Source organism: Neophocaena asiaeorientalis, unplaced genomic scaffold (assembly GCF_003031525.2).
Source record: "Neophocaena asiaeorientalis asiaeorientalis breed wild unplaced genomic scaffold, Neophocaena_asiaeorientalis_V1.1 scaffold45, whole genome shotgun sequence".
Taxonomy (NCBI): domain Eukaryota; kingdom Metazoa; phylum Chordata; class Mammalia; order Artiodactyla; family Phocoenidae; genus Neophocaena; species Neophocaena asiaeorientalis.
This window is the reverse complement of record NW_020174642.1, coordinates 5,356,972-5,381,481: the sequence shown is the minus strand read 5'-3', so window position 1 is coordinate 5,381,481 and position 24,510 is coordinate 5,356,972. Positions and strand designations below refer to the sequence as shown.

General features: G+C 41.1%; 1 protein-coding gene across 1 annotated transcript in view; it reads left to right on the top strand.

The window, feature by feature from the left end:
• Positions 1–24,510, top strand: part of HLCS (holocarboxylase synthetase) — a 198,131-nt gene that overhangs the window by 48,707 nt on the left and 124,914 nt on the right. The window contains exon 7 of the mRNA XM_024758419.1: positions 9,502–9,773. Within this exon, the coding sequence (XP_024614187.1) occupies positions 9,502–9,773 (272 nt within the window). The remainder of the gene's footprint in view (positions 1–9,501; positions 9,774–24,510) is intronic.

Here is a 24,510-nt window from a genome sequence, read left to right as displayed (position 1 = left end):
TGCGGAGTTACCATTCCAAGTTTGGTCTGATCACTATGAAAGATAAGGATGTGTGGAAGTTCATCTTGTTGCTGGGCATAGGTTGTGCCCCAGGGCAGAGATGTGAGAGGCAGTCACATCAGAGCGGGACCCTCACTTCCCCTTGTGTCCTCTCTGAGCAGTTGTGTCGGGCACTGTCCACTTTACCCTGTGCCCTTGTTCTCTGCCCCTTCCCAGGCTCTGGTTACGCTGGCAGGAGGTGGACGAATTTCCTCTCCGCCCTCTCTGCTTACATCCCCTGTGGGTAGCTCTGTCCTCTTGCTCCTCCAGTGTTGCTGGTACAGGTGCTTCCCCATCCCTGCTCATTAATTCTCTTAACTGCTCACAGTTCCTTAAGTAGCCTTGTCCCCCGCATCGGCAGGCGGACTCCCAACCACTGCGCCACCAGGGAAGCCCGAACCCCTTGTATTTTTGAGAGTCAGCGTCACCAGACTCACTCTGATGAATTAATATGGACCTAACTGGAAAGAAACCTCATCAAGGGCCCCATGGGAGATCTTGCTGGCTTGGTGCCAGACTTGATACGGGGACCAGCATGGGTGGTCTCAATCCCAGATGCCTAGGAGCAGAGAGGTGGTACACAAGAGTCCAGCTGGAGAGTCTGTCCCCATATAGCGAGGGTAGTGCTTCTTGGCCCAGCCAGTTACTGCCATGTGGGAAGGAGTTTCTGTTTCTTCAAAAGAAGCAGGATGTGAAATATCCTGATTTTTAAGTGTTAGCAACTAGTTCAAAATGGGTGGGCCAAGTAGAACATTTCTCTGGGTTCATTTTGGCCCTTGGGTATCTGTTGGTGACAGTTGACCTGGATATTTGTGGGGATGGACTGCTTTTAGCAGCGTGTCGTCACTGAACCTAGAAGCCCCTCTAGGTCCATTCATTCCGGAGTGAGAGTGCTTGGGATCAGTGGCTGAGCATATTTGGGGAAGCAGGAAGGCAGGGGCCTTGGGAATCCATGCTGGGGTGCAGTACCATCCAAGGTGGAATCTGGACAAGTTAGGCAAGGGTTGATCAGACCGCAGTGGGTCCATTGGAACTGAGACAGAAGTGTCTGCATGGGGAACCAATCAGAACACACTCATCTCAGACCCTGCCTGAGGCTCTGCTCTGCTTGGTTCTGGTGCTCAGAATAAAAGTGCACCCTGAAGGCTGCCACATGAACAATCCCAGCCTTAAATGAGGTCAGGACCAAAGACAGTCCCGCTCTTTCAGGAGTGTCATCTTTTGATTGTAAAGATCTGCTGTGCTATGTGCCTTCATCACTTCCTTGAAGACACTGAGTGAATGTGAAATTGGTTGTGAATATTTTGTTTGTAAAATACCAGTAGTAAGAACTTTTTTTTTTTGTATAAATTTTCATATAAATTCTTCTACTCCTGTTTCCTCTCATATTTAACTGAGAATGAAAACACCCATAAAAAGAGCTTGTATTCTATGTCTTTGTAGATTCATTTTCTGATTTACCCACTTGTAAACTTATAATGTTGCCTAGCAACTTATGACTGAAGCGCAACTCATCTGATTATTTACAATGAGGCAAATGTGTCTCTGAGATAGAAAACCTTTAAAAGTTATGATCAATTATTTGGTGTTTCTTGGGAAAAGGAGCACCAAAACACAAACAGAGTTGGCAATAAATATTTTGAATCCAGTGCTGAATCAGAGGTATGGCTATGTTTCACCCATTGAATCTTGTTTAGATGGATAAAATTTAGCAGATAAGACAAGTGATGGGGTGGAATGGCTCTAATGTGACTGGACATAGCATACTGTACATCTCTGTACGTCTGCTACACTCCCCGTATGACATGTTAACTAACCATGGAGTAGCCACTTGTGTGTATTTGCACTAAATATAAATTTAAGCATTAATTTCTTCAGAAGTAGGGACACTGGCGTTCTTTTTGGACATTAGTGAATATAGAGTCTCCTGGACTTCAGTCATTGTTTAATGTTGCACAAGATTGTTGCTACTTGCTTTAAAAAAATCAACTTTGGGATGACATATTCAAGAAAATGCACTTAATTATGTGTAGGGTTTGATAAACATATACGCTGGAGTAACCGTCCTTGCTATCAAGATAGAGACCATTTGCAGAATCCCACAAAATTCTCTTACTCTGTTTCTCATTCAGTCCTCATCCACTCTCCCACCCCCGTGCTCATCCTTGGGCAATCACTGATCTGCATTCTATCATTATAGATTAGGTTGGTCTTTTCTGGAACTTCATCTAAATGGAATCATACAGTACATACTCTTCTGTCTTTTAAATTTTTATTTTATTTATTAAATTTAAAAAAAATTATTTTAATCAGCCTTGTGTTTTTGAGATTCATTCATTTTGTTGCCTATATGGGTAGTTAATTCCTTTTTTATTGCCAAGCAGTGTTCCATTGTATAGCTATGCCATAACTTACCTATTCTCCTGTTAGTGGGCATTGGGTTGTTTGCATTTTTTGGATATTATGAGTAAAGTTTGTACGACCATTCGTGTATAAGTCTTTGTTTGGATGTGTGTTTTCGTTTCTCTTGGTTAAATACCTAGGAATAGAATTTCTGGGTCATGTGGCAAGTGTATGTTTAATTTGATAAGAAACTGCCAAACTGTCTTCCAGAATTGTTGCACCATTTTATGTTCCCACCAGTGATGTATGAGAGCTCCAGCTACTTCACATCTTTGCAACACTAGATATTGTCAGAATTCAGAAATTTGTTCTTCTCTTTCTGGCTTACTTCACTCTGTATGACAGACTCATACAGAGTGAAGTAAGCCAGAAAGAGAAAAACTAATATCGTATATTAACGCATATATGTGGAATCTAGAAACATGGTACAGATGAACCCGTTTGCAAGGCAGAAATAGAGACACAGATGTAGAGAACAAACGTATGGACGTATCGGGGGAAAGCGGGGAAGAGGGTGGTGGTGGTGGTGGGATGAATTGGGAGGTTGGGATTGACATATATACACTAATATGTATAAAATAGATAACTAATAAGAATCTGCTGTATAAAAAAATAAATAAATTTAATTTAAAAAAAGAATTAAAAACTTAACCATTCTAACGGGTGTGTTTTCATTTGTATTTCCCTGGTGACAAATGATGTTGAGCACTTTTCATGTGCTTATTGGCCATCTGATGTTTTCATTTGGCCAAATCTTCTTGCTGATGTTCTAAGTTGAATTGTTTTCTTATAATTACGTTTTAAGAGTTTTTTTTTTTCTTCATTCTGGATACAAGTCCTTTGTCAGATATGTGTATTAAGAATAGTTTCTCTCAGTTTGTTGTCTTTTCATTTTCCTTAACATTAACCCTTGAAGAGCAGCAGTTCTTAGAGTTCTTAATTTTTATAATGTCCAGCTTATCATTTTTTTAAAAAATAAATTTATTTATTTATTTATTTATTTATTTATTTATTTATTTTTGGCTGTGTTGGGTCTTCCTTTCTGTGCGAGGACTTTCTCTAGTTGTGGCGAGCGGGGGCCACCCTTCATCGTGGTGCGCAGGCCTCTCACTGTCGCGGCCTCTTGTTGCAGAGCACAGGCTCCAAACGTGCAGGCTCAGTAGTTGTGGCTCATGGGCCCAGTTGCTCCATGGCATGTGGGATCTTCCCAGACCAGGGCTCGAACCCACGTCCCCTGCATTGGCAGGCAGATTGTCAACCACTGCGCCACCAGGGAAGCCCTATCATTTTTTTTAATTTGATGGTTCACGCTTCTTTTGTTGTATCTGAGAAAAGATTTACCTATCCTAAGATCAGAAAGTTTTTCTCCTGTATTTTATTTTAGAAGTTTTATATTTTTACATTTAGGTCTGTGATTCATTTCAAGTTACTTTTGGTATACATGTAAGGGTCAAGGTGTTTTGGGGTTTTTTTTGTTTTTTTGCCTATGTGTGTCCCATTGTTTCAGCACCATGTATTGAAAAGAAGATTTTTTTCAGGTGAATTACCTTGTTGAAAATCAACTGAACATATATGTGTGGCACTATTTCTGGACTCTGTTCTGTTTTTAGAAATATATGTCTGTCTGTAAGGAAATACCATACTGTCTTGATCCCTACAGCTTTATAATAAATCTTGAAGTCAGATAAGGTAAATCTTCCAACTTTTTTCTTCCCAAAATTGTTTTGGTCATTCTAGGCCTATTCTATATCTATGTAAGTTTTAGAAGGAGCTTGCTAGGATTTTGATTGGAATTGCATCGATTCCATAGATCAATTTGGAGAAGAATTGACGTCAATAATATTGAGTGTTCTGATCCATGAACATGGTATATCTCTTCAGTTATTTAGGACTTCTTTAATTTTAAATTCAGTAGTGTTTGTAGTTTTCAGTGTACAGTTCTGGCACATACTTTCTTTAATTTATTCCTAAATGTTTCAGATCTATTGATGCCATTGAAAATGGTATTTAAAAAAATTCAGACTCCAGATATTCATGGCTAGAAATAAACCCAGTTTTTGTATATTGACCTTGTATTTTGCAACCTTGCTAAAAGTACTAGTTCTAATACTTTTTTGGTGGATTCCTTGGGGTTTTCATGTTGTGTGCAACATGTCCCAATAGGAAACAAAGGCACATTCACTTTCCTTGAGAATAGCTAGTGTTTCCCTAGTGCTGTGGCTGGTTCAAAGGGGCCAACATTTATGTGACTATAAAATGTTATTTTTGGTTCCACCTAAATTGTATTTAGCCTGAAATCTTAGAGAAAGGTAAATACTAAATTCTTGAAGTTCAAATGTTTAAAAAAATAACATTAATTAGAAGGTTTTAATGAATTTCATTGGAGTGGAATTTGATAGCAGTTGTTTTATTTTCAACAGGACTGATTTGACTTTAACGATTTCATATTTCTTTTTGATGCTGTGTATCCATTTCAAGGCCATCTCTTAGCATTGCCTTTTCTGGGTTTTCCCTCTTGATATACCTATTTATGTTTCTTACTTGTGGGATGTGTTTGGTAAGGAATTTAATATGCATTTATATGATGAATGCTTATTAAGCATGCAGCATTTGCCAGACTTGGTACCGGGTGCCATGGATACATGTGAGCCAGACAGAAGCATGCATTTGCTGTCTTTATGGAGCTTACATTCTAGCAAGACAGTGGGACATTGAGTAAATGATTATGCAAACTATGGAATTACAATTTGAAAAGTGCTATAAAGTCACTAAGTTTATGAAAGAGAGTCCTAACTTAGACTGGGACAGGCTGTGGGTCGGAGAAATCTTTCCTGAAGCAGTGACATTTTTGCATGCTCCGATAGTTGTGTTTATAGAGTTAGGTAGACTTGAGAGTAAGGGGTTGGTAATACTACTTATGCCAACCCATTTACCTTGATATATATGCTCCAAACTTCTTTCTTCACTAGCATTTCTACACCGTCTTAGTGGTCATTGGTAGAGTTAAACCAAGAATCATGAATTAATTTCTTTTACTTTTATGATAGCAGCTAATTCTGTAGCTCTGAAGTCATCATTGTAACTTAAGTCCATTTGAGAGGACATACCAGGCAGATTTGCATCAAACAGGTAGTAATTTTGATACTTCTTGTGACCAGAGTTTTATTCTCCTGTCTAGGGATAATGGGGATGGGTGACCCATGTGTACTCGGTTTTACTTGACGGCTTACAGTTGCATTTGACTATTGTGAATACAAATATTTAGGAGAATTATAGGTGGTATACAGTTATATTTCTTAATAAGTTCCATGCCTTGTTTTATATCTTTTTAGATTCTCTTTTTTCTGAATAACTTACTTGGCTCTGATTAAGTCCTGAAAGATTATATGAAAGAAGTATTAAAAAAAAAAACTCTCATATCCTTGCTTACATCAATTTTAATTTATTTTGCATATTTGTGCATCTCTAAGTGTTGCTTTCAAAAACAAACAATTTATTAGTTGAATGATATATAGATGGCCAGTTGGATAATTTGCTCCATAGGAAATTCCCTGCTTTATTCCTGTCTGAAAGGTCTACCTGGTACTAGCTGTTTCTTTTTGGTTTTATCTTGATTTTCATAGACTTTGAATGGGGGATTCGCATTGCCTACGCCTGCTGAATAACTGTTTAACTCTTGCTTTAATGTTAGTGAAAACTGTTAATGAAACAGTTAATGAGTTAATGAAAACTCTTAATGAAACAGTTAATGAGTTAATGAAAACTGAAGTTAGTTAAGAAGTGTTTATTGTTCAGATTATTTCCCTCTCTTTTTTTATGATTTAACCTATTCACTGATGTATCTTTAGCCTGTGCAGTGCCCTTGTGAAATCCAGCTGTTCTGGGGAATGTGATGAAGGAAATTTGGATTTGTTCGCTTTATACTTTAAGGGCATTGACTAAAGTTTAAGGAGCAGAGTTGGTTATAACTAATGGCCAGGTTTGAGGTTTGGGGGTGTCTTAGTCGATACAGGCTGCTAAAACAGGATAGCATAGACTGGGCAGCTTATAAACAACAGACACTTATTTTTCATACTTTTGGTGGCTGGAGGTCTGAGATCAGTGCGCCAGCATGGTTGTTCTGGTGAGGGCCCTCTCCCAGGTTGCAGGCAAACATCTTTTTGCTATGTCCTCACTTGGTGGAGAGGGTGAAGGATCTCTCTGGGATTGCCTTTTTTTCAAAAAAATAAATTTATTTATTTATGGCTGTGTTGGGTCTTCGTTGCTGCATGCAGGCTTTCTCTAGTTTCGGTGAGCGGGGGCTACTCTTCGTTGCGGCGTGTGGGCTTCTCATTGCAGTCGCTTCTCTTGTTGTGGAGCACGGGCTCTAGGTGCACGGGCTTCAGTAGTTGTGGCTCGCGGGCTACAGAGCGCAGGCTCAGTAGTTGTGGCCCACGGGTTTAGTTGTCCTGCGGCATGTGGGATCTTCCCGGGCCAGGGCTTGAACGTGTGTCCCCTGCATTGGCAGGCGGATTCTTAACCACTGCGCCACCAGGGAAGTCCTGGGATTGGTTTTTATTTTATTTTATTTTTATTTATTTATTTTTTTTGTGGTACGCGGGCTTCTCACTGTTGTGGCCTCTCCCGTTGCGGAGCACAGGCTCCGGACGCGCAGGCTCAGCGGCCATGGCTCACGGGCCCAGCCGCTCCGCGGCATGTGGGATCCTCCTGGACCGGGGCACAAACCCGTGTCCCCTGCATCGGCAGGCGGACTCTCAACCACTGCGCCACCAGGGAAGCCCCCTGGGGTTGGTTTTTTAAAGGTACTATCCCATTCATGAGGGCTCCACCCTCATGACTTAATCATACCCAAAGGCCCCACCTCCAAATATCATCGCCTTGGGGATTAATTAGAATTTCAACATATGAATTTTGGGGATACAAACATTCAGCACATAATAGGGGGTTACTTTTATAATTTATGCATTTTTATTCTTACTCCAGTAGAGTGTATATTAAAGAATTAATGGTGAACAGGGAATATTCCATTTAAAATTTTTCTTGGTTCTTTGTGCAAGGATGGAAAGTTAGTGCTGTAACTCCTGGTGGCTCACTTCAGCTTGACCTCTTCCAATGACTTTTCTGGTGCTCGTTCAAGCAGGATCACCCCTGTGCCTGTCTCATATAGCACGTAGCTGTGCGTGGCTGCAGAAAAGCAGAAAATCATGCCGACTGCTCACTCTGAATTCAGAAGCACTAACCTTAGATGAACCTCGAATGCTTCTGCTTGCGCATACGGTTTTCCCTGCTTCCTTCATGTTCTCACTCTCCTTTCTCAAACCTCCAGCACCTCCTTCCTCCTTTTCACTCTTGGCTGAGCCTCTTTCTTCCTATTTATAGAGAAGATAGAAGGAATCAGAAGATGATATCACCAGCACCCAGCGCCAGGACTCCCAACTGTGGGTGGCTTTGGAGCAGGGTGGTGGCAGTGTAGATCAGTTCCCAGGGCTGCCTGTGTAGCCAGCAAGGGGTGAGGGAGGGCTGTGATCCAGTGGGCAAGCTGGGCTGATGTCCCCAGAGGTGATGTGAATCCTGCCCATCCCAATGGATAAAGAGCTCTGCTTTCAAGGCCGACCTCTCAGCTTGATCATTAGGCCCCACCCCTTACCTGTTTACCTGTTTCTTTTCTCCATAGGACCACTCACACTGTCATAAAAAAAAAAAAACATGCTGTTATTTCTCTTGTTTAATAACCAAACAAAACCTGTTTTGACTTCATTCCTCCCTGTAGCCACTGTCCCATTCTTCTTTTTCCTTGAGAGGAAATTCCTTGGCAGTGTTTTGTCCTCGGGGTCTACAGTTTCTCTCCCTCCCCAGACAGGCTGTTGGTTACTTCTCAGTCCTCTTTCTACTGCCCTGTCACCCTCTTCTGCCTTCTTGCCGCCTGCAGAAGTGCACTCCCAGGACTGCCTGGACGCTCTGCGCCAGCACGTGCTTGTGTGTTCGTGCACACACACACACACTTGAAGATTCTTGTGCTGTAATATGTCTCACCTCTGGGTTTCTTCTGATCACTTCCTTTGAAGCCATTTAACTTGTTCCTCTAACCTGTGTATTTTCTGCAAATTGGAAGTGAGTTTTAAAGCTTCATTAATAGAATTTAGTTAAATGACATTTCATCTTTGAAGCTGCTTCTCTTAGGCACGTGGAGCTTTGGGACAGACCCCCTGATATTAACAGAAGGACTCATCTCCTCTTTGGAAGTGCCTGGCATTTGCATGAAGGTAGCCCAGGAGTCCAGATCAGCATTTACTGTGACTGACAGATTTTAGTATGTTTTGCGCTGGCCTCTCAGGATGCTGACTCCCCCCAACCCCCTGATGCTCCACCCCAGGAGGAGGCCCCTGGGGCTTTCAGGGTGCAAGAGGAAGTTGCAGCCTCTTGGGAGGGTGGGTAGAGAGCTCTGTACTAGGTTAGATAATATCTCCTGTAGTTCTGCCCTCCCCTCCTTGGGGAGGCAAAGAGAAAAGCCTCTTTGGGTACCCCGTTACTTTCACTGTTGGTAACCCATCAGTGGCTGGTGATGGTCAACTTGTCTATGAGAGGAGAGGTGGAGGTCCTGCAGAGGCTGAGAGCGAATTCTCTAGTATCTTAGTACTTTGTCTTCTGTGACTTTTCACCTAGGTTTTTATTTCCCCAGATGAGATAATGAATTTCCTTGAGGGTGGAAATATAAAGTTATAAATTTTCTGTAAAATTCATAGAGGACTAGAGAATCACTAATGAACTCTAGAACTAGAGAGGACTTTTGAGAATTTAGGATATAGTTAGTGTAGGATAGAAATGTACTTATTTCCCTGGATCTTGGTTTCTGAATAGTTTATTTTTATAATATAGGTATATTTAGTTACTTATTGTCTATTGTATCATAGTTTATATGTTCAGACTATGTTAATCTAGCTTTTATTGGTCATGAATTAGGACGTTCTTATATTACCAAAATGGCATTTTAAGGAAAAGCTACCATCGTCTAACATAATGCCAAATTATGACCTTTCCATTTCTTTCTTTATGACACAGGAAATCCGGGATCCTCTTATGCAGTGGCTGGGGAAGCATGTGGATGCTGAAGGAGTAATAAAATCTAGCAAGCTCTCCCTTAAATTCGTTTCGTCCTACACGTCTGAAATAGAAATCACCCCATCTGCTATACCTGTGGTGACTGACATAGAGACCTTCTCCTCAGAAAATTTTAACTTTGAGATCTACCAACAAAATTTGCAGACAAAGAAACTTGGAAAAGTAATTCTGTTTGCTGAAGTGACAACCACCACAATGAGTCTTCTGGACGGGTAAGTTCTGGCCAGGCTGGCTTCTCTACCTGCTTGGAGGAATCCAGTTATGTAGATCGTTCTCTCTAACCAGTGCTGGGTGAGAGGGATAGAGATTTAGAACGATAACTCTTAATAAAGCGCTAGCAAGATGGGAGTACCCTGTCCTAGAGGAGTTAAAATGTAGGAAAAGAAATTAAAGTTCTTTGGTCAAAGATTTGTGTTTTAAAGAATGGGGGATTTTTGTGCCTTGTGACTCTCTTCCTTTAATCTGGCCTTTCAGAATGTCTTTGGAAAGAAGAACATTAGGAAAAAAGATGTTTAGCAGGTGGCACGGGTGTTCATGTTACCGCTTTACATTTGTGTTGTTATAATCAGTGTTAAGATGTTATAACCAGTTTAAGATGTTTTGCAGGAGCATTAGGATAGCAAATTTGAATGACACGTAAGCTGTGTTAAATTAAATAAATTAGAGCTTTGTACTTTGAAAACCTGTTTTGGTATGTTCCTATCCAATGCATTTTTAAAGCACTCTGTAATCCCATTTGGATGTTCAAAATTTACTCTTATTGCAACTTTTCCTTTTTATTCCTTCTGTTTCATGGACTTTGATTAAAGGTTTAAAAATGGAAAACAGATGAAAGGAATTTTTAAACTCCAAATTAGTCAGTATTAGGTAATACTCTTATGTTGAGATAGATAGTTTAAAAAGGACGGTTATAGAGGGAGTGAATAAGAAAAGCATCTTCCTTCAACATGGGACTAATATTTAAGGAATGTAAGACTCCACCCCCCCAGCCCCCCATTTAGTTTCTAGACACTTTCACCTGCGGGACTGCACAATTAGACAGATACATAGTTCAACATATGGAACGTGTGGAAGTATTTTGGCTTTTCTTCTTAACAATAATTTCTGGATTTGCTAGTATGTTGATATAAACTGATGAGATCATTTTAGGATTTCATGACTGTCATACTCACAGTCATGGAAATGGCAATTTTAGTGTACGTATAGGATGTAGGAAAAGCATTAGTATTATGGGGGAATTAGCAGAGTGAGGAGGTGAAGTAAGAAGGGGAATGTGAGCAATGGTAATGAACAGTTCTTGTTGCCCGAGTTGTTTCGTGTTGTCATAGGTACTTTTTTTTTTTTTCCAGTGTTCCCATCCTCTCCTGCCTCTACTCCCCTCCCCCTGCCAATCCCTTGAATCCCTGTAGAGAAGAAAACACCTGTATTTGTATGGAGCAGTTATTACTCGCTTGTACAAATTCTGTGATAATCTTTTGTTACTGCAGTGAACTATATCGAAAAGGTGACCCATTATAATCATATTTTCCAAATAAAAAATGAGACACAATATTTAACAAGAGATTTTGGGAGGTGAAATTCAGATGGAAAAGCGTTGGCGCTTCCAGACCATTTTGGCTGTTTTTGTGGACAACAGTGAAGAATATTTTGTGTTGGGGAAATCTTGAAACTTTGAGATTATCGCTATTGAGTTTGGGCAGTGTATTTCCAAGAGGGCTGTGAGTGCCTTGCTAGGGTGGGTAGACCGAGGCTCCTGTGTAATCGTATGGTTGGGTTTCCTTATACCCTGGTGAGGCTGTGTCGTGGGATGGAAAAGAAATGCCGTGTAAATAACAGTTTTGTTACGCTTGAATATCTGTAAGTTCAGTTTTGATATTGAACTTTTTTTGAAAAATGAAAATTCCACCTTAAGCAACTTGGGTCTGTAAAAGTGTGCTTGAGCTCGACAATAGTGGAGTTGGGAAACTTCTGTAGGGTTAAAGCTTGTTATTTTTACAAAAGAGAAACATTTCAGCTTTTCCAAAGAGCATTTAGGAATCTTTGTTTCTTTTCTTGTCTAGTCTCCAGAGCGTGGGTGGTAAAATGGCTTTGATGATTACTGATGAAGCTCTGCTTCGCACAGAGCAGACGACGAATAAGCAGGCGCCTTTCACCATGACTTAGCATAGATGTCCTCTTCCATCGCACACGTGGGTTCCTTCCTAACACTAAGAGAAAGGTACTCACTGCAGCCTACTGAGTCAGCGAGGCTGGGGAGAGGTTCCTGGGCGGCTGTAGCCTTTTTTACAAGGAACTTGAAGAGGTCACCTTGGTGTCAAAAAGCTCCCAGAATTATCCACAAAGGGGTCAGGAGATAGGTAAATGAAACATATTGATTATTATTTTCTAAGAGGAAGAGTGAAGACATTTCTACAGCTAACATTATATTTGATCCTATAAATGAGCTACTCTTATGGAAACAGTATATTGTTGTAGTTATAACAACAATAATAGTAGCTAATAGGTATTGAAAGCTTTTATATTCCATACACTGCTTTTATGTACTTTATATGTATCGACTAATTTCATACATCACACCAGTGTGTAGAATGCTAGGTAACAGAATTTATCGTATGTGGAATTGTTCCTATTTCTGATAAACACTGACATTTTGTTTTCAGAGCTTTTCTCTATAATGATACAGCTTCTAACAGACGTGTGGTCTACCTCCCAAGCTACCGAAGGCCAGGCCTCGATTGAATGCTTTGCTGCTGCATTAGCGGTGAACCTGTGAGACCCATGTCCTTGCCAGCTGCCCCCGCCCAGATCCCCTCTGCATTTTTAGGCCTGTTTCTTATGATGAGCATAAGATCTAAGCCCTAGCACATCCCATTCAGGTACCAATTTCTAGGTCAGTTGGGGTTAGGTTCAGCTGTGTGAGACAGTGATCCCCCAAATTAAAGTGGCTTAAATAGGATTGAAGTTTTTTACTGTATATGAGATGGACTGAGATGGACAGCCTAGGGCCGAGTGTGGCTCACAGTGTCCAGGACCCAGTTGAGTTGCTCTGTCACCCTCAGCAAGTGGTCCAAGAGGCGACCCACTCATTTATATTCCCTCTCATTGTAGCCGGTAAGCAGAAGGAGAGGGGATAGTAGCGTGTGCCCCCATTCTTTTTTTTTTTAATATTTTTTAAAGATTTATTTTTTATTTATGTTTGGCCACGTTGGGTCTTCGTTGCTGCACACAGGCTTTCTCTAGTTGTGGCCAGCACAGGCTACTCTTCGTTGTGGAGCGCTGGCTTCTCACTGCAGTGGCTTCTCTTGTTGTGGAGCACGGGCTCTAGGCACGGGCTTCAGTAGTTGTGGCATGCAGGCTCAGTAGTTGTGGTTCGTGGGCTCTAGAGCACAGGCTCAGTAGTTGTGGCGCACGGGCTTAGTTGCTCCGCCGCATGTGGGATCTTCCCGGACCAGGGCTCGAACCCGTGTCACCTGCATTGGCAGGCAGATTCTTAACCACTTTGCCACCAGGGAAACCCACCCCCATTCTTTATGGACTCTTTCAGAAGTTGCTCATGATATTTTTGTTTATATCCCAGGGCTAGAACCTAGTTACATGACCGTATTAACCTACAAAGAAGGCTAAGAAATAACTGTGGTCTTTATACTTGGCACCCATGAATCCACTGGATATTAGGGTTCTGTTACCAAGGAGGAGAGGAGGTAGGTAGTAGAGGGCGCTTAGAAGTCTTTGAAACAAGCATGTACTTTCTGTGTGTTGGACTCCTAAAAAAATAGCAGGAGGCCTTTAGGTAGCACATACATTATGATGGCCCCAATGCTTGCAAAATTTAAAATCATAGGTGGAAATAATTATTTGACAGGTAACTCTGGTTTTATTTCACTGCTTGTTCAGTGCCATTACAGGTATTTTGCTTGTGTTATTATAAATCCAGGAGGATTTGGAAATTTTTCTTTTAACAAATTATTGGAGGATATATTTTCTTCTTTGACCACAAACCCAGCTTAAACTACTGTGGCACTGAGGTGACATTGAAAGCTTTCATTTGATCTCTGGATAAGGGAGCGCGCTGGTCTTGAAGCCATGAACCACCACTACCATCACCTCCTGCCCCACCCTGTGAATTTTAAAGCTATGTTAGTGGTTCTGTGGAGGGGAAAGAGCTCTGGTGGGGAGGAGTGGCGGAGGGAAGTACGGGAGTTGCTTGCTGATTACGTCAAGGTACTGTGGACTCCCCCTCCAAAAATAAAGAGCGAAAACCATGTGAATGAGTGATGTTTCCTCGATAGTCTGACTTGGCTGTGCCACCCAACCAAGTCTGGTTGGAAGAGGTAATTTTACCCTGTATCCCGCATCCCAGTCCTTTTTTCTGACACATATTTCTGACCATGAAATGCATTTTCTACTCTGTTGTCAGGGTAACACCTTTTGGATGAAATGCTGGTTTTGATTGACTTAGGCGGTCTTTCTTTTTTTTCCTCCTGTGTTATTTCCTGGTAGGTTTCCCTCTGACCAGTTAGCTCAGCTGGCTGGTAGAGACCCAGGGGTATGGGTTTAGTACACTGTCTGGACCAGTGAACTTTACTGTGTTCCATGGTCAGTCCTATAGCTACAGACCCAGGAAGCCATTTGAAACTGTGAGCTGTTGTTGGTGGGGCCTTCCAGACAAGGGGGTGTGGATGGGCCACTGCTCATCCCTCGTCACTCCTGGACAAGCACCTCCAGGTGCCCCCCTGCCCTGGTTTGGTCAGGAGTGCTGCACATCTTGTTCAATCTCCTGATGAGTGATGATTGGCCCTCATCTGTGGGGAAGGCGGGAAGGGGGAAAGCTAGACCTTGGAGCACTGGGTTTAGGGTAACTGAGTCATTGTGACAGTTGTGGAATCGTCTTTTATTTGACTGATAGTATCTTTTTTCTTTTTCGGTACGCGGGCCTCTCACTGTTGTGTCCTCTCCCGTTGCGGAGCACAGGCTCCGGACGTGCAGGCTCAGCAGCCATGGCTGGCGGGCCCAGACGCTCCGCGGCATGTGGGATCTTCCCGGACCGGGGCACGAACCCGTGTCCCCTGCATCGGCAGGCGGACTCTCAACCACTGCGCCACCAGGGAAGCCCAATAGTGTCTCTTTTGACGACTTGCACCAAGCCTCTGTCGGGTATCGAAGCAACTTATGTGTGAAGCCACAGTGTGTGGTGAGCCAGATGAACACAAACTTGTTTATACTGATTCCCTTTGCGTACTTGTACATCCCGACTAAACTGGCCACGGATGGGCTACTTTTTATTTGTAAAGAGTAACTTAGATTCCTTTATTACGGAAGTTTATCTTCTAACCATTGTTTTAAGTCCTTTGATTTTTCAGGCTTAAGTTTGCCTTCATCAGACATGGAGTAAGCATTTACGGAGTGCCTGCCGTGCGCCAGGCACTGTGTTAGGCACTGGAGAGAGAATGATGGGGAGTGTACTGTCCTTGCCTCACCGTGCGCTGGAAGATGCAGATCCCAGTGCACAGTGAGTTCATACAGGTCTCTGCACCCTTGGTCTGAGCCTGGTAGTTGGGCAGAAAGAGAGAAGTAGGCGCAGCAGAGAGCAAGTTGCTGGGAGGGAAGCAGACTGATCAGTGAAGTTTTTGGAGCAGTTACTGTGTCAGGCATTGTCCCTAATGCCTAAAGCTCACAGTCTGGTAGGGAAATGCTGGAACTTAAGACTTTATCACCAACTATCTATGTAACCTTGACAGTCTCACCCTCCTGGGCCTTGCTTTTCTTAGCTGTGAGACCTGGGCGCTGGACACACCCCAGGCCCTTTGATCAAATGATCCGGGAGTCAGAATCCTATACCCCGCCAAGCCTTTCTGGCTCTCAGTAGCCTCCAGTGCCTTTAGAGAGCTGAAATGGTTTTGTGAACTAGCTTCATGTTAGTTGAGGAAAACTTGCTTTGGAAACAGTTGACTTTCTACAAGCAAAGGGAAAGAAATGGAAAGCAATCCCATAAAGTCATTAAAAATATATTTGGGGGAAATTGCACTGGGGAGAATAGCCAGCGTCATTTAAGAGAGACGGTATTTTTGTTTCACAATTTGGGGCCAGTCCCAGGTTTTCACCTCTATGCATACGTGTCTAGTCAGTCCCAAACATCTCTTTCTGCCTTTCTTCCCTTCTGATTCTGCTCCCCTAACTCGCTCTACTGCACACCCTCCTCCCCAGAAGTTGAGGCCTGAGAGGACAGAAATTGGACTGGAACTAATTTAATGGCTGAGTGACCTCACAGTAGAGAAACAGCCGGATCCTAATAGGGGTCTTTGTCTACATTTCCACCCTGGCTGGTAGCATGCCAGTCAAGAGTCAAGCTGGAGACACAGGTGGAAGCGATTAGACCTGTCATAAGGTTTGAAAAATTGATTCTGGAGGCGGAGTGAGTAGATTGAACTTGACAGTGTTGTCCTAGAGATTCTAAGGGAAAATTCTGTAGTTTAATTTGAAATCCCTTGATTATTCATTAGCTTTCCAGATGGCTTTTGTTGATGTTTTACATATTAATGCCTGTATTGTGTTATTGGCGCACTCTTAATGTGCACATAGGTAATGAGCAAAGAATAAATACATTGCTAAGTGTCCCAAATTAATGGGATGTTAGCCTAATTGTGAAATAAAGGGTTTTTAAGAAGTTGATTGCTTTGGAATAATTAGTGTGAGCTTTTTATAGGCCAATTTGGTACTGTTAAAGTGAAAATTATTGGAGAATTTTAAAGAAACCTTCATTTTAATGTTTACTTCTAAATTAAGGTTTAGAACATAACTCCAGCCTTTGACTCTAGTGGTCATGACTAAAGAGTTATTCTGGCCAGTTCTCTATCAAAGGCTTTTTTTTGGTCTCCATTCAACACCTGAATAAGTTAACCTTTCACATGCCAAGCTCCTGGAATTGAATTATAAAATGGCCTATTATTTTCCTGAAATGTCTCCATATTACTTTTTAGTGTTCTAGGATGTTTATTTTTACATTTTTGTAACTAATTTTTTTTAAGTAAGGCAACCATTATGATGCTTGCCGTTTTGTGATGGTTAACAGTGTGTTCTATTAAGGTAGCATCTTCATTAGAATTGGACCTTCTTTCTGTCTTTCTCTCAATGTTGAACAACGTTTAACAACCTGAAAGGTCCCAAGTTTTACGGTACGGAAGAGTGAGACTGAATGTGACCATCAAGCTGATGCCGTGCGAGTGATGAAACCCTTCAGGGGCACTTGGACAAGCCACCCAGCCATCGTTCTGGTTCTCCTGTGGTCCGGAACACAGTGGAAGCCCTTCCCCTGGAACCGTTCTCCAAACTCCCAGCACAGTCTTTTGCACGTTCTCAGTGGTGGGTGACTGTCTTAATCTTTCAAGGGTATACCAGACTTTTAGGTAAAAAATAGATCCTATGGTAGGGTATCCATTGTGGGAGGTATTTGTAGAAACTGTGTAGCTCCCCACATTCACTCATTTCACATGACTGAGGATGAAGTATCTTGGTTTGACCTAGGGGCTTAGAGCTTAGGATGGAGTATTGCTGCCCTGGATTGGAATCCCAGTTCCACCTTTTACTGCATGAATAACCTTGGGCAAATCAACAACCTTTCAAACTTCCATTTCCTTATCTGTATGAAATAGCTGGTAATAGTCTCAGCTTTTTAATTTTCTTTCCTTTCCAAGTTCAGTCACTCTGCTAATTTCTCTTCAGCACCAGCTATGTGCAGGACTCTGCACTAGGCCCGGGCACCCAGTGGGGATGCAGTAGATGTGGGACCTTCCCTCCAGAAGCCTGCATTCCACTCCAGGATAGGGTGAGGCTGTACTGAAATACATCTGCAAAGCTCTTAGCGCATAGCTCATATTTATTGATCTCTCTTTATTATTTAAGCTTTAGGTACGATTCTTTTTTTCTTTTTGACCTTTTTTGACCAATGCATTGCTCCCGTGGTGGTGCTGTGAGCACCCGTGAAACAAATCAGTGTCAACTTGGCTCCAGAGCGTGCTGTGCGTTTTCTTGGGGTTGAGCTTTTGTTGAAGATTTTGACAATTTTTTCTCATCATACTAGAAGCACAATGGCTCATCACTGGTTATTGTTTTGGGAAAAATGTTTTGTTTGAGTCCAGCTTTTCTTGAAAGATGAGAAAACATAGTTGACTGTCTCTGTGTTTCCCTTAAAATATGTGCAGCCAGTTCTCTCTCTCTCTTTTTTTAACCAAACTTTTTATTTAGATCTTAATACTTTATCATTTTCATAGGTAACAAGTGTCAGCTCAAAAGAGCCAAAACTTCAGCAATTTGAATGTAATTATCAGTCCCATGGGTATGCCTTGTGCATTACCCATATCTTCCTCGAGAGCCCTAAACCTTTTGTGTCAGTCAGAATGCATGGATTTGATATTGTTTCATTCTCTTGAATTTCCTTAAACATCTCTGATATTTATTACTCTGTAGGAGTGCTTGATTTTATATTTGATATAGTCTAAATGTCTCTGTTATAGTTAAACAGTAATAAAAGACCACAAAAGGTAATGCAAGGTAAAGCAAAGTCTGTGGCTAGAAAAGGCAGTCAGTAAAGATGGTGACAGGCAAGTTTCTTTTCCTCAGTCTAGATTTATCTTAGGGAGAAAGCCAAGACTATTAACTATAGTTTAGAAGGGAGTTGAGTCTTCTGATGGGTGGGGTGTTTTCTGCTGCAGTTGTAGAGTGCAAAGGAGTTATTTCTTAGCCACAGGGCCATTTAAATGACGTTGGGGTACCCAGAGTGAGCTTCTTAGAAATATGCCTTACACTGGGCGGGCCAGCATGGGCTGCTGACAGCAGCACAGGCCTTGGCTACTGGCCTGGACGAATTTCATGACTTCTTATCTTAAAATGTATAAACTGTAGTGATGCCCATTCAGGGGTGCCACTCATGTCGCGGGGGTCAAAGGGAATAGTGAAGTGTAAAGCCTGTCGAACAGCTTCTGACATGGACTGGGTGGGTGGTCAGTCCACCCAGTGCTGGTTTAATCTCCCCTTTGCCTACCGACTAAGATGGGCGCTTTTCCCATGTGGAGACTGCTGATGGCCACCTGTTGGGAAATAGCAAAAATGAAGACTGAGAATATGTTCCAAGGTTCTAACGCAGCAAGAGATGTACGACAAGAAAACAGCATTTTAAAAACTTGGTTAGATGACAGTATGGCTAGACCTTGAGGACATTATGCTAAGTGAGGTCAGTCAGACAGAGGAAGACAAGTACTGTATGATATCACTTATATGTGGAATCTAAAAAAGCCAAACTCATAAGAACAGAGAGTAAAGTGATGGTTACCAGGAGCTGGAGGGTGGGGGGCTATAGAGTAGATGTTTCTTAAGGATATAGACTTGCACCGAGTAGAGATCTAACGCACAGTATAGTGGATGTAGACAACAATATTGTATTATAATCATCAGACTTGCAAGAGACCAGAACCTAATTATTCCAATCGCTAAAAAGAAATGATAATTAGGTAACATGATAGAGGTGCTAATAATTGCTACAATGGCAGTGATACTACAATATATAAATGTGTCAAATTAACATGTACACCTTGATTTTACAGTGTTATGTCTCAAATATATATCAATTAAAAATTAAACACTTTGCTAAACACAGAAAAAACCCAGAAACTCAGTTTATGAATTAACATTAATTTATATGTGGAAAAAAATTTAAATATTATTAGAATTTAGTGTTCAAGATAATTCAAGTCTGCCTGTTCACTGGTATACATGTGGTGAGAAGATGGAGGCTGAGCTCTGGGTTAAAAAACGTATCTTGGTAAAAATCTGTAAATGTGTTAAGACAATCAAGCAGCTATCTCTTTGCCCCTATTCAGCATCCCTCTCCCCTATTACCATTTCTCCCCTGACTTTGCTTTGTGATTTACTTAGAAAAACTTCTGTTTTTCTTTCAAATAAAACACTTACCTGTTTTCGAGGTGAGGGTTGATTTGCGTTCATCTGCTCCTTTAAAATCTTTTGCACACCTACCATTTGGCCAGACATACTTGAAGCTCTGAAATACCCTTGTTTTTGCTTTTTTTGTTTTGGGTAGAAGCATGTTCTGTTTCTGCATGAGGGGTATTCCATCACGTTGAGATCCCAAACACCACATTTTTTCTGCATTGCACAGGGAGTCATTCATCATTTTCATTTTTTGTTTGGCTCTGCCACAAGAGTATTCAAATTAGTGAGAAGGAAAGTGATGAAGTCATCGCCTGGCAGGGAAGTATTTCCTTGAGATGTGGGAAGGGTAGGGGAGACAAGAGAAGGGGAAGGAATTGTGGTGAGGTCTGCACCTACCTTTTTCCAGAGGTCACCTGGATGCTAATGTAGTTTTCACAGTTTAAAATTGGATAATATGAGTATATAGAATTTACTTAAAAACGAAACTACACAGTAGGGTGGCAGTGTCAACAACCCTGGAAACTTAGGCTGTAACTTTATCTCTGTCATTTTGACGCACCAGCTTTGTGACATTGGGTGGAGCACTCAACCTCTCTGGGCCTCTGTAAAATGGGAGGGTTGTACTAGATCCTTGGCTTAATTTTCTTTTCAAAGCAATAAAGCCCCTTTCAAATGAAATACCCTGCTGTGCAAATGGGGCTGGGGAGCCTAGGTTCCTTAGGGCATGGGTGTCAAGACCACTGGCCAAAGTCCTTAGAACCAGCACTCAGGCCCAGCTGACTGGGGAGTTATATCTTTTATTTTTCTTAATAGGCATATGCTTTATTTTTTATTTCTTTAATTTTTATTGGAGTATAGTTGCTTTACAATGTTGAGTTAGTTCCTACTGTACAACAAAGTGAATTAGCTATACGGATACATATATCCCCTCTTTTTTGGATTTCCTTCCCATTTAGGTCACCGCAGTGCATTGAGTAGAGTTCCTTTTGCGATACAGTAGGTTCTCTTTAGTTATCTATTTTATACATAGTATCACTAGTGTATATATGTTAATCCCAATCTCCCAATTCATCCCCCTGCCCCCCCTTCCCCCTGGTATCCATTCGTTTGTTCTCTGTATCTGGAGTTATATCTTAATGGCAGGCTGACTGGTTGGTCTTCTTATACCCTGCCCCATTCCCAAAGGATTTAAGGCAGTGGGGACTTAAGTTTATCTCTCATGAGATAAGTTCTTTATGCTTTCTGTAGGAGTACCGCGCAGTCAATGGATTACACCATGTTTCTTTGGTTCTTAGGTGTCACGTCAAAGTATATGTGTATTATTCATAAAACTCAGCATCATTCAGAATTTCAAGACTTCTCCAGACTAATAATTGTGGTGACTGAGTAACTGTGGTTCCCTTCTGGAGCCCAGAGAAACCTGGGTGGGTTCCGTACGCTTGTTAAACTAAGCAGCTTTTGTCTTGGGGGGCGGTGATCATCCAGGTGGTTATTCAAATGTCTCCAATTAGAGATGAGCAGTATTTGGGAGGAAAAATCTCTGCCAGGATTGCTTCCATTTCAAACACCTAGAATCTAAGAGCCAGATGACACCATGGAGTGAAGAACTCAGCTGTGATGAATGCCCCTCTTTCACCAAAGCCTTAGGTGTGCTTGGGGAGGTGCAGTGGGTGGAGCGACAGGGGTGGGCGTGGCAGAGGAGGAGTTGGACAGGTATGTAGTTGTCCCGGATGAGGTCTTGGCCAACATTTTAGATTTTGAAGTTTCTTTGAAAGCTTGCTTGGCTCATTAATAGAGAGAGTGTAGAATCTGCCCTGGAAGGGAAGTATGGGCCACCTTTGCTTGAACGACGGTGGGGGGTCTGAGGTGGAGGATTTATACAAGCTGTGGCTTTCTCCCTGCTTTCCTGGAGTTTTAAATTTGTAATCTTTAGTGCCCATCCTACTTCTGAAAATATGTTATGGCACCTTCTCGTTTTAGAATTTAAACAAAATGAAATGTAATTTGATTTTTGACATTCTGTGTTATTTGTGGAGGTAATACAAGAAACCTGGATGTTGCCAACCAGGCTTGTGAATGTAGTATGTAGAGCTTGTCTTACAGGAAATTGGTTTTTGTTTTTGTTTAGAAGCTCAATTAAAATGCCCCCTGTAGTTCTTAGTTCACGTTTTGTTTGTTCCTCTGTTCCCTTGCCTTGTCTTCTCTTCTCTTCTTTTTGATGCAAAGCATAAGTACCTCCCAAGTGTTTAAGGTCCTTAGAGATCTTCTTGGAGCACTCCCTCCAGGTCCTTGTAAGATTATAGGCAGTTTCACTTTTTTACTGTGGCACCTGGAAAACTGCCATGAGACAGGAAAACATTTTCCAGCACGATATTGTCATAATTGGGATAGAATGAAGATTTGACACCAGCTAAGCCCGAAATCAGACCAAGAGTGTATCACAAAACTCTTAGATCTGGGAGGTGCCTGAAAGGCCAGTCTCTCCTTCCTGCCCAGAGGCCCTCTTCGGGTATGTCTGAGCACCCTGATGGTGAGCAGATTGCTGCCGTTCATTTCAGTTAATGAATATGTATTGGTCTCTTATAACTTGGGGCAGCTCATTCCAGTCACCAAAAGCTAGTGCTGTCTCCCAGGAAGGGTCCTTTTAAACCCATCTTATTACAAACAAAAAGGAAATCTGGCCATGGATCCAGATAGAGAAAACTTACATTTCTCCCGGATGATAGTTAAGATATTTTGTTAATTAGCTAAGATAGTTTAAGATATTTATAGATAGCTATTATGGCCTTCCTTATTTCCATGCCATCTTTTTTCTAAGCATCTTCAGTAATAAACATTTCTTTATATCTCCATGGTGGAGATCAAAATTTTAGGTTTGAAGGACCAGAAACCTTGATAGAAAGCCAGTCACGATGCATAAAACTACTCATATTTATTTTTCTCAAAATATTTTTCAACTATAAAAGAATTCTTTTTCATTATAGAAAACTTAGAAATATAATAACTTATAATAAGGAGATGAAAATTATCTATAACCTCACCACCTATAAGAGATCATATTAGGACTTCCCTGGTGGCGCAGTGGTTAAGAATCCGCCTGCCAATGCAGGGGACATGGGTTCAATCTCTGGTCCGGGAAGATCCCACATGCCGCGGAGCAACTAAGCCTGTGTGCCACAACTACTGAGCCTGCTCTCCAGAGCCTGTGAGCCACAACTACTGAGCTCACGTGCCACAGCTACTGAAGCCCACGTGCCTGGAGCCTGTGCTCCGCAACAGGAGAAGCCATTGCAATGAGAAGCCCGTGCACTGCCATGAAGAGTAGCCCCCGCTCGCTGCAACTAGAGAAAGCCCATGTGCAAAAATGAAGACCCAATGTAGACATAAATAAATAAATTCATTAAAAAAAGAGATCATATTAATCTTTTGCTGTATTTCATACTAGTCTTTTATCCTCCTACACACATATGTAAAATCGTGATTATATTGTATATGAAATAACCATTTCTCATTCAATCAAATGGTTTGCTGAAAACTCTTTCACTGGGTGCATATAGTTTGACCATAATTTATTTAATCAATCTCCTATGAATGCATTCCTGCTATTTCCAGTGTTTTCCTATTATAAATGATAAGCATATTTCTTTTTGAGCCAACAGTTCTGTATAAATCTTTAGTGATTCCATTACAATATTTCTTTTCTAGAAGAAAATTGGAAAAAATTAGAAAATCGAACAGGATGAGGCTAATAATATTTCTTGTTATTTATAGTATTTCATTATGTTATATAATTATTTTACATTTATTTCATCTTTGTCCACAGAGATGTTGTAATAATACCTAACATTAATATGGCATTTACTACATGGCAGGTACTGTGCATTTTTCCTATTCAGTCCTTACCAAAACCCTATGAGATACATATGTTATAGTTTCCATTTTAAGAGATGAGGGAGCTATTGCTTAGAGAATTTAAATGGCTTGGCCAGAGCCACAAAAAGTGTTAAATGGCAGAAGCAGCATTTAAAAGATTTGTCTCAAGAGCCTTAAGTCTTAGCCCCAAATACTATACCTCCAACAGATGCTGCTGAAATCCTAATATACTAGATCCCCCATACTTCTAACATCTACGTATATACTAATGGTGTTAAAAAAAGAAATCAGACTGCCTGACATGTTAATTCTTAGTGATTTTCTAAGAAAAATTGTAAATGAGATGTATGGTGGAAAGTGCTGTAATAGGAGTCCTAAGTTCAAGTTTTTGAGCTTACTAGTGAGACCACTTACTTAACTTGGTTGTTCCTCTGTACTATTAAAATATGGGCAATAATACCTGTATGAATGAGTCGTGATCTGGATTAAATTAAATGGTATATATGAAAATGCCAGTGTAGTTCCTTACTATACTGGTGTCAATAGTAGTAATATGTGCTCAACAATAGTAATTTCCATATTTCCTTGAATTTCATCTGGTATATAGGTCATCTCTCATTCGTACAGTTCCCTTTGAAAATTAGACTGGCATGTCTCTTTTAGGTTTTGTCTAGTTTGCAATAACCCATCAAAGATTGCCATAATAAATTTAATTATATATTCCCCATGTTCTCAGGTTCTCTGAACTTGAAAATAGAACAGTAATAATTATCCAATTTGAAGAAGAGAGAAAAAGATTGAAAAAAATTAAGCTGAGCCTCAGGAACCTGTGGGATGAGATCAAAATGTCTAGTATATGTGTAATTGGACTTCCAGAAGGAGAAAAATGACAGAATGGGGCAGAAAAAAATATTTGAGGAAATAATGGCTAAATGATCCCCCAGTTTGGTGAAAGACATTATAAGTTGACAGGTTCAAGAAGTTCAGCAAACCCCAAGGAGGATAAATATGATGAAAATAGACCTATTTGCATCATTAGACAAACCACTAAAGGCCAAAGATAAAGGGAACATACTGAAAGCAATCTGAGGAAAATGACACTTTACATTCAGAGGAACAATAATTTGAATGTTC